The 17,269-nt window shown below is 42.3% G+C and overlaps 1 protein-coding gene across 4 annotated transcripts in view; it reads right to left on the bottom strand.

Annotated features, from left to right (window-relative positions):
- Positions 1–17,269, bottom strand: part of ICA1L (islet cell autoantigen 1 like) — a 99,615-nt gene that overhangs the window by 24,419 nt on the left and 57,927 nt on the right. For all 4 annotated transcript variants that reach the window (XM_033945788.1, XM_033945789.1, XM_033945790.1 and 1 more), the window contains 3 exons: positions 13,201–13,275; positions 10,277–10,561; positions 1,267–1,374 (listed from right to left, as the gene is read on the bottom strand). In XM_033945788.1, coding sequence (XP_033801679.1) covers positions 1,267–1,374; positions 10,277–10,561; positions 13,201–13,275 — 468 coding nt within the window. The remainder of the gene's footprint in view (positions 1–1,266; positions 1,375–10,276; positions 10,562–13,200; positions 13,276–17,269) is intronic.

The following is a 17,269-nucleotide window of genomic DNA, read 5'->3' as shown; positions in this document are numbered from 1 at the left end:
TTTTATACTTTTTGGAATTTTGTTATTTAGTTTTACCTCTTATTGGACACACCTTACACAGCTTTTGGTTTATAACAGCATGGCGTATGTCCATGGACATCATTATTTTTGTTCCAGTTTTTATTTATTTTTTTTTCTTTTAATTCAGCTCACACATATTTGGATGCTTCAATGCATATCTAAATTCTTTGGTATGAGCAACCATTTTTATTATATAGAATATGATTAGTGTGGGATTGGGATGTATGATATATGTTTATTGGCTGATTCCTAATAGAAGGGATGGGGAGGGAGGGTTTCTTTTTTATGCTTACTGATAATAATTTATAAGAATATCAAGTGATTTGTAAGAATTCTCTGATTAATTATTGTACACTTGTTATAAGATATGAAAATGAATAAAGATTTATAAATTCTTTGGTATGTTTATCTGCATTTCCGGCTGAGCACTAATGGTTTATCATCACTAATACTTTGGATGCTTTAATGCATATGTAAGTTTTGTGGTATATTTCAATTGGTATATTTATCTGCTTTCTAGTATAAATCCACTTCTCCATGTTTCATTTATATTTTCAGCTAAGCATTAGATTCCATAATTTTTCATTTCACCTATACACATTCCCAAGCTCACTGTTTAATTACACTATATTTCTTATCACTCTCGCTGTATCACCATTCATCCACCTCATTCATTTTCTATTATTCACACCGCTCATTCACAGCCTTCATCATCATGACTTTCTCAGTATATATCTTTATAGGACCCCAGAAGAGAACATAAGAATTGCCACTGCTGGGTCAGACCAGTGGTTCATCGTGCCCAGCAGTCCGCTCTCGTGGCGGCCCTTAGGTCAAATACCAGTGCCCTGAGTCTAGCCTTACCTGCATACGTTCTGGTTCAGCAGGAACTTGTCTAACTTTGTCTTGAATCCCTGGAGGGTGTTTTCCCCTACAACAGACTCCGGAAGAGCGTTCCAGTTTTCCACCACTCTCTGGGTGAAGAAGAACTTCCTTACGTTTGTACGGAATCTATCCCCTTTTAACTTTAGAGAGTGCCCTCTCGTTCTCTATACCTTGGAGAGGTTTGTTCATTACCGAAACATGGACCGTGTCGGGTCCACACCATTAATTTTTGCTGTGTGTTAAATGGATTGATTTTACTGCATTGCTTTTATTTGTGAAGAACATTTGTCATTAAAACTTTGAGATCAAGAACATAATTTCCACAGTTTTTTTCTTGTTTTTGGTTGGTTAACAACTCACCATGGGATGGCATCTTTGGTAAATTCAGAGGCAAGGCTGGTTGAGAGACAGCCTGGGATTGAGATGCAGAAAGTACAGATTCTGAGCAAGTGTGTGCTTGGGTCCAGCCTGGAAAGAGACAGTATTAACATCAGAAAGGCCGCATAAAGTTATGATCCAGTCAAGCTGTACTATTTCTTATAATTGTGCACAGTATCAAGTCAATATTCTACCAGTGCAGTCAGTGTTTATTTGGGGTTTTTTTTTTTTTTTAAATAGCAGTAGCGGTAATTAAATAGAACTTGGATATTAAGCACTGCCATTTGGCAATATCTAGATAGTGATTTGAATAACTATTCAAATAAAGGTGTGTTTGAAAAATTGCTGTCTAAACTTTATCCAAATAATAGTTTAGATACTGCCACTACCTGGATAGAGATGGTAGCCCCCACTCTACCCACATATTCTGTGCCATTCATCATCCAAATGACAATGTTGAGATCCTATGAGGTGTGGGGGTTAGGTGATGGGAGGCTTCAATAGAAGCAAGTCACTCATGAAATGAGCAGAGATGGGCTTACCCTCTACACAATGATAAGCTCTAGTTGCACTGAGGTAAACCCTTCTGACAGGTGTATAAGATATTTAAGCAGTTTTGGTATAAGAAGTAAAAAGGGATCTAGGACCTTGTCCTCACACCAGATGATCCAGTGGAACCTCTCTTGGAAGCAAGCAAAGCCTGAGACACACCCTCCAGCAAGTTCTTGCCTCTCAATATCTAAGCCATGGACCTCACATTCTGAGCAATGAGTCAGAAAGCATTTCAGAAACAGAGAGAACCAGATCTGCCATGGCCAAAATGGCATGACGAGAAAGCACAGTTACTTACTGTAACAGGTGTTATCCAGGGACAGCAGGCAGATATTCTCACATATGGGTGACGTCACTGACGGAGTCCCAGTACAGACACTTGAAAAGTGAATCGCAAATTTAAGCTTAGAAAGTTTGTGATTAGCCCACACCGCGCATCCGCGAGTGCCTTCCCACCCAACGTAGGCGCACGGTCCCTCAGTTAAGATAAGCCAGCTAAGAAGCCAACCAGGTGAGGTGGGTGGGTTGTGAGAATATCTGCCTGCTGTCCCTGGATAACACCTGTTACAGTAAGTAACTTTGCTTTATCCCAGGACAAGCAGGCAGCATATTCTCACACATGGGTGACTTCCAAGCTAACTAGAATGGGATGGGGGGAAAGTTGGCCTTTAAGAAAATAAATTTTGCAAAACTGACTGGCCGAAGTGCCCATCCTGTCTGGAAAAAATTTCCAGACTGTAATGTGAAATGAAGGTATGAACTGAGGACCAGTTGGCAGCTTTGCAGATTTCATCAATAGGAGTAGATCTGAGGAAAGCTACAGAAGCTGCCATAGGATGGACTTTATGAGCAGTGACACGACTCTCCAGAGGTAGTCCGGTCTGAGTATAGCAGAATGAGATACAGGCAGCCAACCAGTTGGAAATTGTGGTTACAGGATGACCCAACTTATTAGGATCAAAAGATATGAAGAATTGGGGAGATGTTCTATGAGGCTTTGTCCGATTGATGTAGTAGGCCAAAGCAAGTTTACAGTCCAATTCCTCTGAAGCCAGTTCTCTCTGATGCTCTATCGGCTCCTCCTGGACTGGTGCTGCAAACTCTGGTGTGGACCGAGATTCTCAAAATACTTGGTGAACTAATCCAAATCATCTTTAGGTTATGTTATTTTTAATCTTTTGTTCAACGCATTGAACTTACAGTTAGACGGTTTATAAGTATGATGTTGTATTATGTTATTCCTCCACTTCCATCAAGTCTAAGGCATTACCCTCACTTGAGCCTGAAATCTCTTCCTTGGGGAGAGACCTATACTTTATCTTCCCTATCCTAACAGTGTAGAGAAATCCGTAGGCTTTTCAGTGTGAGTGCCACGCCCTGTCCTAACTGAGCCTTCTCTCACCTGGGGCTCCCTTGGGTTTCCCCGATGGACGCTAGGGAAATTACATAGCTTGCTATAACCAGCACCAGGTTTAAAACCTACAATTTTAGTACTGTTGACAGGAGTGTAGTGACTGGGTCTGCAAATTTATCCAGCTGGTCTGTCTGGTACTGTGAGGTAGCTTTGGGACCCCCTTTTTGGGCTTCCTCTCACCCTTCCTGCCAGCTTTAACAGGGACTACGGCAGGCGTGGAGCCTGTCTGGTCACAATATGGAGCTCAAACTGTCACAATCACTTCAATCAACATGACATAGAGTACTACATCAGGAACTGGTACCCTCAACCATTTTAAATCAGACTCCCTTAGTGACCTGAGGAAGATAGTAGACTCACTATGCCCCCTCAGGCTCAACCATAGACCCCCTACCCAACCAACCTACTGATAGCAGTTAAAGAAACCTTCCTACAATCAATTCTTTCTTTAAACAATAAATCCTTTTGATCTAGAATGGTTCCTATGAGTTGGAAACGGCCTGTGGTTTGACCTAACTCAGACCCTGATCAACCGAGCAATTTTAGACCAGTATCGAATCTCCCGTTCTTATCAAAGGTCCTGGAAAAAGTAGTCCTACAAATATAAGAACTTGTGGACGACCAAAAAGCACTGTCCATCTACCAATTGGCGGGACAGGTGGTTCGAGTACTTACAAAGGTCATCAATGTAATTTTGAAAAAGGGTGAATTTCCAGATTCATTGAAGATTTCGACGATGAAGGACAAAAAAGTAGGGTCCCGAGAGTTGAGCAATTTCCACCCAGTAGCGTCATTACCGATAGTGGCGAAAATAATGGAAAAGGTGGTTTATTCCCAACTTCATCAGTTTTTGCAGTATCATAATATCTTGGATGACCATCAATACACTTTCAGAAAATACCATAGTACAGAGACTTTGTTGGTGTCTATGCTTGATGAACTGAGAGTGGATTTGGATGAGGGAAAACAATTCTTGGTGGTGTTTCTCGTTATCTCAGCAGTGTGGATCATGCGATATTGTTAAATAGATTGATGGGATGTGGGATTCGTGGATCAGTTGTGGCCTGGTTCGAGTCTTTTTTGAGGGGGGTGACAGCAGGAAGTTCTAATGGGAGGAATACAGTCGAGTCATAGGGAGGTTAAGATAGGGGTGCCCCAGTTATCAGCTCTTTCTGCGGCCTTATTTAATCTCTATCTTGTGCCATTATGTAAACTGCTTTTGGACCTCGGTGTATCCTACTGACTGTACGTTGATGATATCCAATTTTTTTCCCCCGTTGATGGAAATTTTGATGGGGCATCGTCATGCTTACAGTCGGTAGTGGTAGAGATAAAACACTGGATGGACCACAATAGGTTGAAGCTAAGTATTCAGAAGATGCAAGTGTTGTATGTTGCAAGAACTCTGGGCGCTAATGTCCCAGAGGCAGTTGAGTTACTGGAGGAGAGAGTGTTGGTGAGACGGGAGGTGACATATCTTGGCATGCTTGTGGACTCAGGACCAATGTTCCCTCTAAGGATTGATGAGGTGTGTGCAAAAAAAAATATGCATGAGCGACAAGTTACATACTCCACAAATTTATGAGCAGGCACGGAGGACGCATTTTTAAACAAATGTAGTTTATCCTTGTACTCCTTATATATTTTTAATCATCTATGGATATGTTTGTATGTTTATTGTTCAAATGGTTTTATTTATTTCCCCAAATTTATTTTTGTTATATGCATTGAAAATATTTGATATTGCGTTTAAATCAAAATATCAATAAACTTGAAACTTGAAATGAGTGCCCATGAGATTGTGGGAGGGTTAAATACTCAAAACTTAGAAGAATAACAATTTACTTAAAGTTTTTGCTTTGCCAGCTTTCTGGTATCTTTACATACAGTGGCGTACCTAGCATATGTAACACCCGGGGCCCATCATTTTTTGGCACCCCCCCCCCTCTGTACGAAAAACATGATTTTTAGTAACAAGCCACACGTCACACATGAGTACCTAGGAAAAGGCAGCATCTTACATATTGCAGTGAGCAGTACATCAATACACCCATTGTAAAACTAAACAAGCCAGACCAGCACAGATCAATCCTACACCGTCAATCCTAACAGAAAACTATATCTTTCGAACACAAGGAACACAGAAAACACCTTCGCCTAGTATGGAATATGTCATCACAAACTAACCCCTCCCCCTTTTACAAAACTGTAGTTTGGATTTTAGCCACGGTGGTAACAGCTCTGACGCTCATAGAATTCTGAGCATCAGCGCTGCTACCACCACGGCTGGCACTAAAAAACGCTCCACAGTTTTGTAAAAGGGGGGATAAAATAGAAATACACAGCTTCAATGCTCTAGCTCAGGGGTGCCCAAACGTTTTGGGCTTGCGAGCTACTTTAAAATGACCAAGTCAAAATGATCTACCAACAATAAAATTAAAAAACACAAAGAACACTGTACGCTGAGAAAAAGTTAATTATTATTCCTATTCTGGGTTTGTTTCAAAGAGATCAAGGCAGATGACTCTATGCATTGTCACCTCAGTAACAACCATACAAAAATAGACAAATATACCCCCCTCCCTTTTTATTAAACCACAATAGCAGTTTTTAGCGCAGGGAATTGCGCTAAATGCCCAGCGCTGCTCTCGACGCTCATAGGCTCCCTGCGCTAAAAAACACTATTGTGGTTTAGTAAAAGGGGGCCATAGTGCAAAATATAGACAAAATATATAAATTCAGACACATTTTGATCACTAAATTTAAAATAAAATAATTTTTCCTACCTTTCATGAGTCTCTGGTTGCACTTTCATCTCCTGACTGTGCATCCAATCTTTCTTCCTTTCTTTCAGCTAGTATACTTCCTCTCCTCCAGACCTCATTCCCTCCCCCAACTTTTTCTTCCTCTCTCCCTGCCCTTTCTTTCTTTTTTCTCTCTTGATGCCCCCTTTCTTTTTTTCTGTTTCCCTTCTGTCTCCCTGCCTGCCCCCTTTCTTTCTCCCTACCCTCCACAAAGCTATTGCTGCCACCATCGGGGGAAACAGGTCCCAAAGCCACCGCCGTGGCTGCCCCAAGCTCTCTCTACTTCCCACCAGGCCGACCAGCAATCCCCCGACGTCAATTCTGCCGTCGGAGAGGAAGTTCCGCCCAGCCAGGCAACGATTGGCTGGCCCGAACTTCCCCTTCGACTGCAGCCTTAGGGCGGGTGCACAACCGGGGCGGTCCGCCCCCCCCCCCCGCCCTTGGTACGACACTGAAGACATGGCATCGGCTCCTCTCATGAATCCCCACCTGCGTCAGAAGTCCGATGCAGTCGGGGATCTTGAGAGGAGCCGCTGCTGCATCTTTCAACTTTAAAATACAGGCCGCCGCTGCTTCCTCTCACCTCCGCCCGCCCTCGAGTGAGCGACAGGAGAAAGCGTATGAGCGACACCACTGAAAATAGTGAGCGATCGCTCATGCGCTCACCTTAGAGGGAACACTGCATCAGGACTTACCCTGAGAGGGCAGGTGCTAGCAGTAGTTCAAAAGGTGTATTTACATCTTTGGCTAGTGAATGGACTTAGGCCTTATCTGGCAGCTCCTTTATTTAGGATAGTGTTGCAGTCGATGGTATTATCTGTTTTTGATTATTGTAGTCTGGTGTTCTTGGGAGTACCAGAGTCAGTTTTGTGTGCACTACAGGTGGCCCAGAATTCAGTGGTACAATCTCTGCTTAAATTGGGAAGAATTGAGCATGTGATGGAATTCTTTATAAGGCTGTACTGGCTGAAGGTAAGGGACAGGATACATTATAAGCTACTGTCTTCATGTGCCTACAGAAGTTGGTTCATAAACACCTGGTCTGGGGTATCTTGGCATGTGCATGTGAGTCGTCTCGATTGCTTCAGTCAACTGATCATTTTGATCTGTCTGTCTTATCTGTGCAGGATTTGAGGCTATCATCATCCAGGAATAGTGTTTTCCATTTGCATCAGCCCCAGGGAATGGAACAACCTTCCAGAATATATTTGTCAACAGCAGAATCTATAGAACTTTAAGAAAGTGCTGAAAAGACATTTGTTCTGTGAGATGAAATAAAGGGTCTGAGATTGATTGAGGGAGGAGGAATGGTGACTGATCTTGGAAGCTTCACTGTCATTGTCATATGACATAGTGTTTTTTGGAACTCTTTTAATACCCAAGAGTCCCTTTGATACAAAAAAGAATAGATTACTTCTCATCATGACAGGAGTTGGTATGCAGCTAATTGCGAAAAACTGGAAAAATTGGGATAGGATAAATTATAATTTTTGGTGGGAAACCTTATGTCAAGTTTATAAGTTTGAACGTATGGTATCGTTACAATTGGGTCACTATAATAAATTCAAAGAGGTTTGGGATCCATTAACAAAAGTTTGTAAGAATTGATTATTAATATTACCCTTTGATTTCTGAATGTATGTTTTACAGGTCCAGGAAGGGTGCGTGGTTGGGAGGGTTTGTGTGTGATATGTCCTTTTCTTGTTATTTGATTGTACTGAGTGCTGTTTATTGTACTAATTAATTGTGAATTTATTGCACTTTGTGATTGTTTTTAAAACACATAAAGAATTGGAAAAAAAAAAAAAAGACATTATCAACGACTGTTAGAAATTCTTGGACAAAGGAGAAGACGTATAATTTGTTCTCCTAGATAGAAATGCTGCCTTCAAAACCATTGATCACACTCTTCTCTTATCCATGTTAGCTAACATTTGTATCCATGACACTGCATTTGTACCCATGGTTCTCCTCCCTCCTAGACAAAAGTGTGTTACTAGGATCAGACATGTCGCAACCCAAGCTACGTAAATATGGCATATCTCAATTATTATTGCCACTACTTTTTTAACTTGTACATGAGACTGGTATTCGACATCGCTTCAAACTATAATATTAAAGTCCACTCTTTTGCAGATGATATCCAACTGTGTGCAATTCTGGAGACCACATTACCGTAAAGATGTACTGAGAGTTGAGTCAGTTCAGCGAATGGCCACCAGGATGGTCTCCGGGCTCAAGGATCTCTCGTACGGAGAAAGGCTGAACAAATTGCGACTATACTCTCTCGAAGAACGTAGGGAGAAGGGAGACATGATTGAGACATTTAAGTATATCACTGGTTGTATTGAGGTGGAAGAGGATATATTCTCTCTTAGGGGACCCTCGACCACAAAAGGGCATCCGCTAAAAATCAGGGGCGGGAAGTTTCATGGCGACACCAGGAAGTATTTCTTCACCGAAAGAGTGGTTGACAATTGGAATGAGCTTCCAGTGCAGGTGATCGAGGCCAGCAGCGTGTCAGATTTTAAAAACAGATGGGATGCCCAGGTCGGATCTCTAGGAGGGTAGAGTTAAGGGGATGGGTCATCAGAGCACGATATCTCAAAGGGTAGCTAGGAGGGAGGGTCAATAGAGTGGGAAGACTTGATGGGCCTTGGCCCTTTTCTGCCGTCACTTTTCTATGTTTCTAACTTTACTTGTCACTGGGAAAGAACCGAAATGCTCAAACCATAAAACTACTAAGCTGCCTATCTGAAATCAAAGATTGGATGACCTTAAACAAATTACAGTTAAATACATCCAAAACAGAATTTGAACTTGTGGATTTACAAGAAAAGCTGCCCCCACCCTCATCCTTCTCTCTTCTGGGTGAATACAACCCTTATAACTAAGGACCAAGTATGCAGCTTTGGAGTTATACTTGACTCTGATCTATCTCCTATGAGTCACATCTCCCACTCTGATCTGTCTCTTACGAGTCATGTCTCCCAGGTAGTATCAACTTTGTTTTACTACCTACACCAATTACAAAAAATTTAAATGTATTTCTCCAAAGCAGAATTTATACAACTACTTTATGCCTTTGTCCTATCCCGAATGAACTATTGCAACTCATTATTCGTAGGGCTGTCATCAAGGAACCTACTACGATTACAACATGAGCAAAATGGAGCAGTTCGCCTACTCAAAAATCTGAACATCTGCAATCCCATCACTCCAGCACTGGCCGCTGTACACTGGCTACCCATTTGAAACCACTGTATCTTTAAGGCCCTAATGCTGGCCTTCAAATTCTTTGATAATAAAGTACCAGCCTACATGTCAGGAAAACTATCAACATATACCTCTAATCGGCCTCTAAGTTCACAAGGCGAAAGAAGACTTTCCACTCCACCAGCAAAAACTCTCCAACTAGAAAACGCCCGCAAGTACATTTACTCTCACTTCATGCCCAGACTATGGAATGGAATCCCACATACTATCAGATCACTAGAAGTAATACTCAACTTCAGGAAGGTGGATAAAAATCCATCTTTTTATTTAGAACCATCCTTAAAGACTCCCCCTATCCCTAATCCAATGCTAATCCAGACTCTCCAGATTGTGAGAAATTGCCAAAACTGACATATACTGTAAATAGTCCTAATATCTATGTTTAGTTTATGTGAATAATTGTTAAAAATGTCACACTACTGTAAATATCCCAAACACCTATATCAGATTTGTCCTGTGTATGAAACTGTACTATTACTCCAAGAATTCTGTATTCACTCTACTGTCACTATTAGATGTTTCTACGCCATTAGCTAGATTGTGAGTCAGCCAGGACAGACAGGGAAAAATGCTCGAGTACCTGAATAAATTCATGTAAACCGTTCTGATTTCTCCTGGCAGAACAGTATAGAAAACTGAATAAATAAAATAAAATTTTTCTTTCACTACATACTTCTAGAATTCACTCCCCGGACTCTTCTTATAGCCAACTGTTATTATATATGTAAACTTGTAACCTGTTCTGGGCTCTTTTGGGATGACAGGCTAAAAAAATTGAATGAATGAATAGTGTAGCTATGAAATGAATTAGAACTAAAGCTTTATCTTTGAATAAAGATATTATTAGGAGAGTTCACCATGTTATTAATTACATTTTTCCTGCATACAGATTTTTTAAAAGCCTTTAGTTTCAACAAAATATTTTTATTTATTAGGATGTATTTACCGCCTTTTTGAAGGAGTTCACTCAGGCACTCACTCCTGAAGCCTCCAGTGGTATGAAGCCCAAGATCCAACAGCTGTGATGGTAGAAATCCAGAGGTTGCTGCTTGGCCTGTCCACAAAGTGGGCTCCTGTGAACTGGAATTGACAGCACTTGTCCCAAACACATTCTGATACTCTTGGTCAGACTTTCCAGATCCAATAGGATTATTGCTCATCAGGTTCAAGAAAGAAAATTCACTCTCAAAGTCTCCTCCTTCCAAGGAATCAAGAAGCATATCTTTTGGAACTAGGGAAGACAAGTGGTGTGGATGTTAGATATTAGCTTTCTTTTTTTTCCCCAATGCATAACACTGAGTAAAAATTTGCTGAGTGTACACTATTCCTGGCTTTTGCTTAGCTAACATGTCTGGTCCATATTGCAAAGCCAATTTGGTTTTCACATGCTCATCTTCTAATGTGGTATATATCAATCAATGCAAAAAGTGTAAAGAAGGGTGCTACATTGGAGAAACAAACCAGATGCTAAAGACTAGGATTAATTTACACAGATATCTTATTAAAAATTTCAATGTCAACCAGGATATCACCTCTGTGGGACAACACTTCAGAAAACCAGAACACTACATCAATGATTTTATAGTGAGAATACGAAAAGGAAATTTTAAGACCATCTAGAACAGGGGTGTCCAACCTTTTGGTTTCCCTGGCCCGCATTGGCTCCAAAAAATGTTTTTGGGGATGCACAAACGCTGCAGCAAGACAGAGGAGAGAGCCGGCAAGACGGTAAACACCCAGGGGCAGCAGAGGAAAACACTGCATCGCCCTCGACCGGTGCCGCACAAAGTACTTCACGGGACCGCATGCGGCCCTTGGGCCGCAGGTTGGACACCCCTGATCTATAATGTAAGATTTTTGAAATCAAAATGAGAAAATATTTTGACACTCACCAGACAGAACTCAACAAAGTTTTGCCTTGGTTTTCTATCATATTACTAACCATGAAATTTTACTGCTTTGTCACCTTCTTATTCTCTGTTTCTCATCTACTCAGCCCTATCTGTTTCTCATCTTGCCCATTCCTCCCTCCTCCTGTAAGACTGTCACTGGAATACTTTTATGTTTCACTTATATATAATGTATTTTAGTGGCGGATTATCAAAATGGCTCACAATGGTCTTTTCTGAGTTTTCTAGCAGTCTCTGATACTGCCATGCAAATGTAGTACAGTGAGATGAGCACTCCCAGCGATTCTCTATAATTGAGTGATTCCCTAACCTCGTTGTGCCACATTTGTGACCAAAATTTGCCGACAAGTCTGAGCTGTTGTAGCCATACTTTCTGATCAGTGCCTGGGCACTGATGCTCAGGCACTGACAGGAAAGTAAGGACTGACAGCTCAGAACCCCCATGCAAATTAAAATAAAAACCAAACAAACCCAAAAGTGAAGATTGGCAGGAGAGATGCCCACTTTCTTCTGCTGTGCTCACTCAACCTTTGGACACCCACTCTTGGCATCGGAAGAGATGACCACTCTCTCCTGCTACGCTTGCACAATCTCCCGACTCTACCCCCCCCCCTGTAGCAGGAGGAATGCTCACTCCCTCCCGCCATCACCCAAGCCCCCCGCGCCCCCGAAGATGCCCCCGCCCCTCTCTACCTTATTGAGGAAGTTCGTTGGAGGGACACCTAGCCTGCTCCGACTGGCAGGCCCACCTCTTACAAAATGGCAGGCCTTCCCCTTCCCAGTGCATCGTGGAATGCGCTGAGGAGGGGCCTAAGGCCTAAGGTTGCTTAAGGTCCCTTGTGCAGATGAGGATAGAGCTTGCAGTAGAGAATGACACAGGGAAAAAAATTTGTCCCCGTCACCACGACCACCGTCTCTGTCACTGCCTCATCCCTGCAACCACTGTCCCTTTCCCGTCCCCGCGACTACTATCCCTGAAGCATCCATACAAGCCTCAGTACTGCAATATTTAGCTTATTCCTTCCTTATAAATCAAAGTTCTGGCTGCTGAAAGATGTTCAGCTGGCAGGGCTTTGTTTATAAATTTTTATCAACACAACTAATATACTACTTTATCCTAAAACAAAAAAAAACCAAAACAAAAAAAAAAGAAATAGAAATTTTTTTCTACCTTTGTTTTCTGGTTTCTGCTTTCCTCATCTTCTCATTCAATTCCTTCCATCCACTGTCTGTCTTCTCTCTGCATCTTCCATTTGCTCTGTTACTTTGCCTGTCCCATCCCCCAACTGGTATGGTACCCATCTTCTTCCCTTCCAGCGTCTTCTCCCCACTCTCTGTTCCCCATTTCCTTTCAGCATCTTCTCCCCACTCTGTCTTCTCATTTCCCTTCGGCATCTTCTCCCCACTCTCTGTTCCCCATTTCCTTTCAGCGTTTGTTCCTCTTCACCCCCCTTCAATATCTCTTCCTTTCTTTTCCACCACCATCCTTCCCTCTCACCACCTCACTGCCCTTCGGCACCCCTCGCGCAGTCCGAGTATCTCCCTCCCCCTTACCTTCGTGGCGCGTTTTAAGTTTAGAGTAAATTGTTAAAAGCTGCCGAAGCCTACGGGCAGTCACATGCATCTGTGGGCAGAAGCTTCTCCTCTGACGAAAACGAAAGTTGCGTCAGAGAAGCTTCCGCCCACAGACGCATGCGTCCGTTTTCTCTATAATGGAGGGTTCCAACCCCCCAAATCCCCCCAACAGCAGTGCGAACACTATGCAGTAAAGTGGGGGGGGAGTTCCTACCAAACACCCCCCGTCAGAGCTCTTTAAAAATAAGTTTTTCCGTGGCACGCTTCTTTTTTGCGCCAAATTGTCAGCACTGGATTGTCGGCGCACTGGTGTCTCATGAACTGACTATGAACCGATATTTTTACTATTGTGACATACTAGTCTGCATACACACCAGATCCTTACCGTTCTCAAGATTCAACAAACAAGAATCCCCACTTGCATTCAGCAGGTAGCTGGTTTCCCCTTGACTTTCAGTCACTGAAACAAAACAAGAATTAAGACAGATCAGAAATGTTATAAAGGTTTTGGAGAGCAACTGGAACCCTTACTAGAATGAAATGTGGATACAATTTTAAACAAAAACCCTTTGGTACAAGAAATGGCGCAGAGAGGGAAGCTTGCGCTAGGGTTGAGGCACCCGGCAACTCCCCCTCACCCCTGTTGTTGGGGGCGGAGTCTCTTAGATGCACTCTTCCCTTGCCCCTTGGCACTTCCTCAAGTCTTTTCTTCACCGGCAGTGAGCAGGGCTATTACCTGCTGCTCACACTGGCTGAGCCTATCCTCTTATGTCCCTTCCTGGTCTCACAAACTGGAAGCGATATCAAAGGGAGGGCTGGGGCTGGCATGAGCAGTGGGTAGGAGACCCTGCTCGCTGCCAGTGAAGACTCAGTGCACTTTTCAGTATAAAATGTGAGTGTTTTGAAGTGTTGTCGCAATTTGGAATTTCATGAGCCAGGAATTTCATTACTCTTCAAATCTTCTGCTGAAGCAGCAGTTATAGATTTCCTGTTGGGAGTATCTTTTTGGTGTCCATGGAAAGTTAAATATGGTGTGAAATTTTGGGACTGTGAGTTAACATTATATTTATGACGATATATCGCTCTATTTTGTCCTCGTTATTTTTGTTTGCTGCAAGTGGCAGTAGCAGCACAACGATTCAATTGAGCAGCCTAAGGACCTTCGCTAGGTCGCACTCCACCTCCTTCAATGTAACTGCCTGTTTCCACAGAGGTGGAGCACAGCCTAGAAAAGGCTCTGAAGCTATATGAATGAATCACTACTGTGCTGTTGCTGCTGCCACCACTTGTAATGATCACAGAAAGTAAGGACATATTACATGAAGGAGGATAGAAAAATAGAGGTGCTGTTGGACTGAGGGGGAGGAAGGTACGTAAAGTGCTGCCCAGTTCAGGGGAGGGAGGGAGAGGAGAGGAAAGTTGCTGCTGGATGTGTGGAAGGGGGGAAGGACAGGTGCTGCTGGACTTGGGTTAGAGGAGGGAGGGAGGAACGTAGAGGGAAAGGTGCTTCTTGACTTGGGTAGAGGGAGGGGGGAAATGCTGCTGGAATTGGATGTGGGGTGGAGGGAGGCAAAGGGGCAGGGTGGTATAGAAGGGTGGTGGAAGGAGAGAAAGGTGTCAGGGTGGTATGGGAGGGTGGTGGAGGGACAGAAAGGGGGTCAGGGTGGTAGAAGGAGAGAAAGGGGCAGGATAGTATGGAAGGGTGGTGGAGGGAGAGAAAAGGGTCAGGGTGGCATGGAAGGGTTGAGGTGGGAGAGAAAGGGGCAGATGCTGATGGAATTGGTATGAAGGGAAAGGAGAGAGACATAAGGGGGAAGGATACTGGAGGAAATTGAGTTGGAGGAAAAGAAAGGGGGCAGATGCTGATGGGAAGAAGGGAGAGGAGAGAGTGAAATGCCAGACCAGGGTGGTGTGGGAGAGGGAAAGGAAGGAGAGAAGAGAGATGCCAAACCATTGGAGGAGGGAAGCGAAGAAAATGGATGCCAGACCAATGGGGGTGAAGGGAGAGATGGCAAGGGGAGGCATACAGACAGTGGATGAAAGGAAAAGAGTGACAAGATGAGGAAAGCAGAAACCAGAGAAAACAGAGGTAGAAAACAATTTTCTATTTATTTATTTTTTTGCTTTAGGGGAGATACATCGCTGTTTCTGTGGTGTTGCATTGTATGCAGAGTCCAGCTTCTTGGTGGTTCAGTTTAACCTTTGTCTGTGTATTTCTATTTTATCCCCCCCCCCCTTTTATAAAACTGTAGAACGTTTTTTAGCACCGGCCGTGGTGGTAACAGCTCTGATGTTCAGAATTTTATGAGAATCTGAGCTGTTACCACCGTGGCTAAAAACCACAATACAGTTTTGTAAAAGGGGGCGGGGTTAGCTTGTGATTACATACTCCATACCAGGTGAAGGTGTTTTCTGTGTTATGTGTTCAAAAGACATGGTTTTCTGTTAGGATTGACTGCAGGATTGATCTGTACTAGTCTGGCTTGTTTAGTTTTACAATGGGTGTATTGATGTTGTACTGCTCACTGCAGTATGTAAGATGCTGCCTTTTCCTAGGTACACTCTTGTGTGACCTTAAGATTGTTACTAAAAATCATGTTTTTCATACAGATTGTGTGTCTGTCAAAATTCATACAGATGGGGGGTGTCAAAAAATGATGAGCCCCGGGTGTCACATATGCTAGGTACGCCGCTGCTTCAACTGCCATTTGCCAGCTAAACAGGATGTTTTAGTTATAAAACTCTTTGGAAAAGCATGTTGTAATGAAAATGGGTATTTTAAAATTATCATCGCAACTGAAACACCATATTACAAATTATTGGACGTTTCTTATTTATGCCAAATTGGTCATTCAAGCTCTTCTAGTTTTTTTCCCCAACAATGTTGCAAAGGTAGCAAAAGGTGGATATAAACAGTGGTATTCGTGTTCTTATGCTGAACTTATAATTCTCTTCTATTCAATATTAACAATTCTTCACATTCAGTCCAAGAATAGGCTATTCACTATTTAATATGTATATTGCCAAGGGATATTAGACCACCCAGGAACATTCAAAGTTCCTCGGGGGTTCAATTCCTCATGTTTCCCACTATGGCATACATATTATAATTTTTTCTTTTGTTTCATTTGCTATTTGTTCTATTGTGCTTATCATTAATATAGTTCATCCATTTCTTTTTTTTTTTTTTAGTTCAATATGTTTATTAAGTATTTCAAATATACAAAAAACAGTAATCCATTTCTATGTCATGTACAGATAATGAATGAGATTAGTAGCTCCTCAGCCTTGACAAAGAACGAGCGAAACGCGTTGGTAAAGGGGATGCAAGACTTAGAAGCTGCAAAGCCAAGCTAAGTTATTAAATAAGTTATTAAATAATTCACATCAGATCTTTTGATGCCGACAGCATGTACAGATAATGAATGAGATTAGTAGCTCCCCAGCCTTGACAAAGAACGAGTAAAACGCGTTGGTAAAGGGGATGCAAGACTTAGATGCTGCAAAGCCAAGCTAAGTTATTAAATAAGTTATTAAATAAGTTAAATAAGTTATTGAATCTTTTTAAATACCCAGAAAGACATAGAAATGGATGAACTGTATTAATGATAAGCACAATAGAACAAAAAGCAAATGAAACAAAATAAAAAATTATAATATGTATGCCATAGTGGGAAGCATGAGGAATTGAACCCCCGAGGAACTTTGAGTGTTCCTGGGTGGTCTGATATCCCTTGGCAATATCATCATACATATTAAATAGTGAATAGCCTATTCTTGGACTGAATGTGAAGAATTTGTGTTCTTAGGCAGATCAATTTAAAATCATACTAAAGTAGTACATTATTCTCATTTAGCAGTTAGGAGAGCAGGCAGATGTTTTATCAAATGGGAAAATGCTTGATTTTTCCCGACATAAGAACATAAGAAGTTGCCTCCGCTGAGGCAGACCATAGGTCCATCCTGCTCAGCGGTCCGCACCCGCGGCGGCCCATCAGGCCCATTGCCTGAGCAATGGTCTATACCTATCTATACCCCCCAATCCCTTTTTCTTCTAGGAATCTATCCAAACCTTCTTTGAAACCATTTAATGTTTTCTTGTCTACAACAGCCTCTGGAAGCACGTTCCATGTATCCACCACCCTCTGAGTGAAAAAGAACTTCCTAGCGTTTGTTCTAAACCTGTCCCCTTTCAATTTCTCCGAGTGCCCCCTTGTACTTGTGGCGCCCCTTAATTTGAAAAATCTGCCCCTGTCTATTTTTTCTATGCCCTTCAGGATCTTGAAGGTTTCTATCATGTCTCCTCTAAGTCTTCGCTTCTCCAGGGAGAAAAGTCCCAACTGCTTCAATCTGTCGGTATATGGGAGATTTTCCATTCCCTTTATCAGTTTGGTTGCTCTTCTTTGTACTCCCTCAAGTACCGCCATGTCTTTCTTGAGGTACGGCGACCAGTA

The sequence above is a fragment of the Geotrypetes seraphini genome, chromosome 5 (assembly GCF_902459505.1).
Source record: "Geotrypetes seraphini chromosome 5, aGeoSer1.1, whole genome shotgun sequence".
NCBI lineage: Eukaryota > Metazoa > Chordata > Amphibia > Gymnophiona > Dermophiidae > Geotrypetes > Geotrypetes seraphini.
Note: the sequence above shows the minus strand (reverse complement) of the source record. Positions and strands in the feature narration are given on the sequence as shown.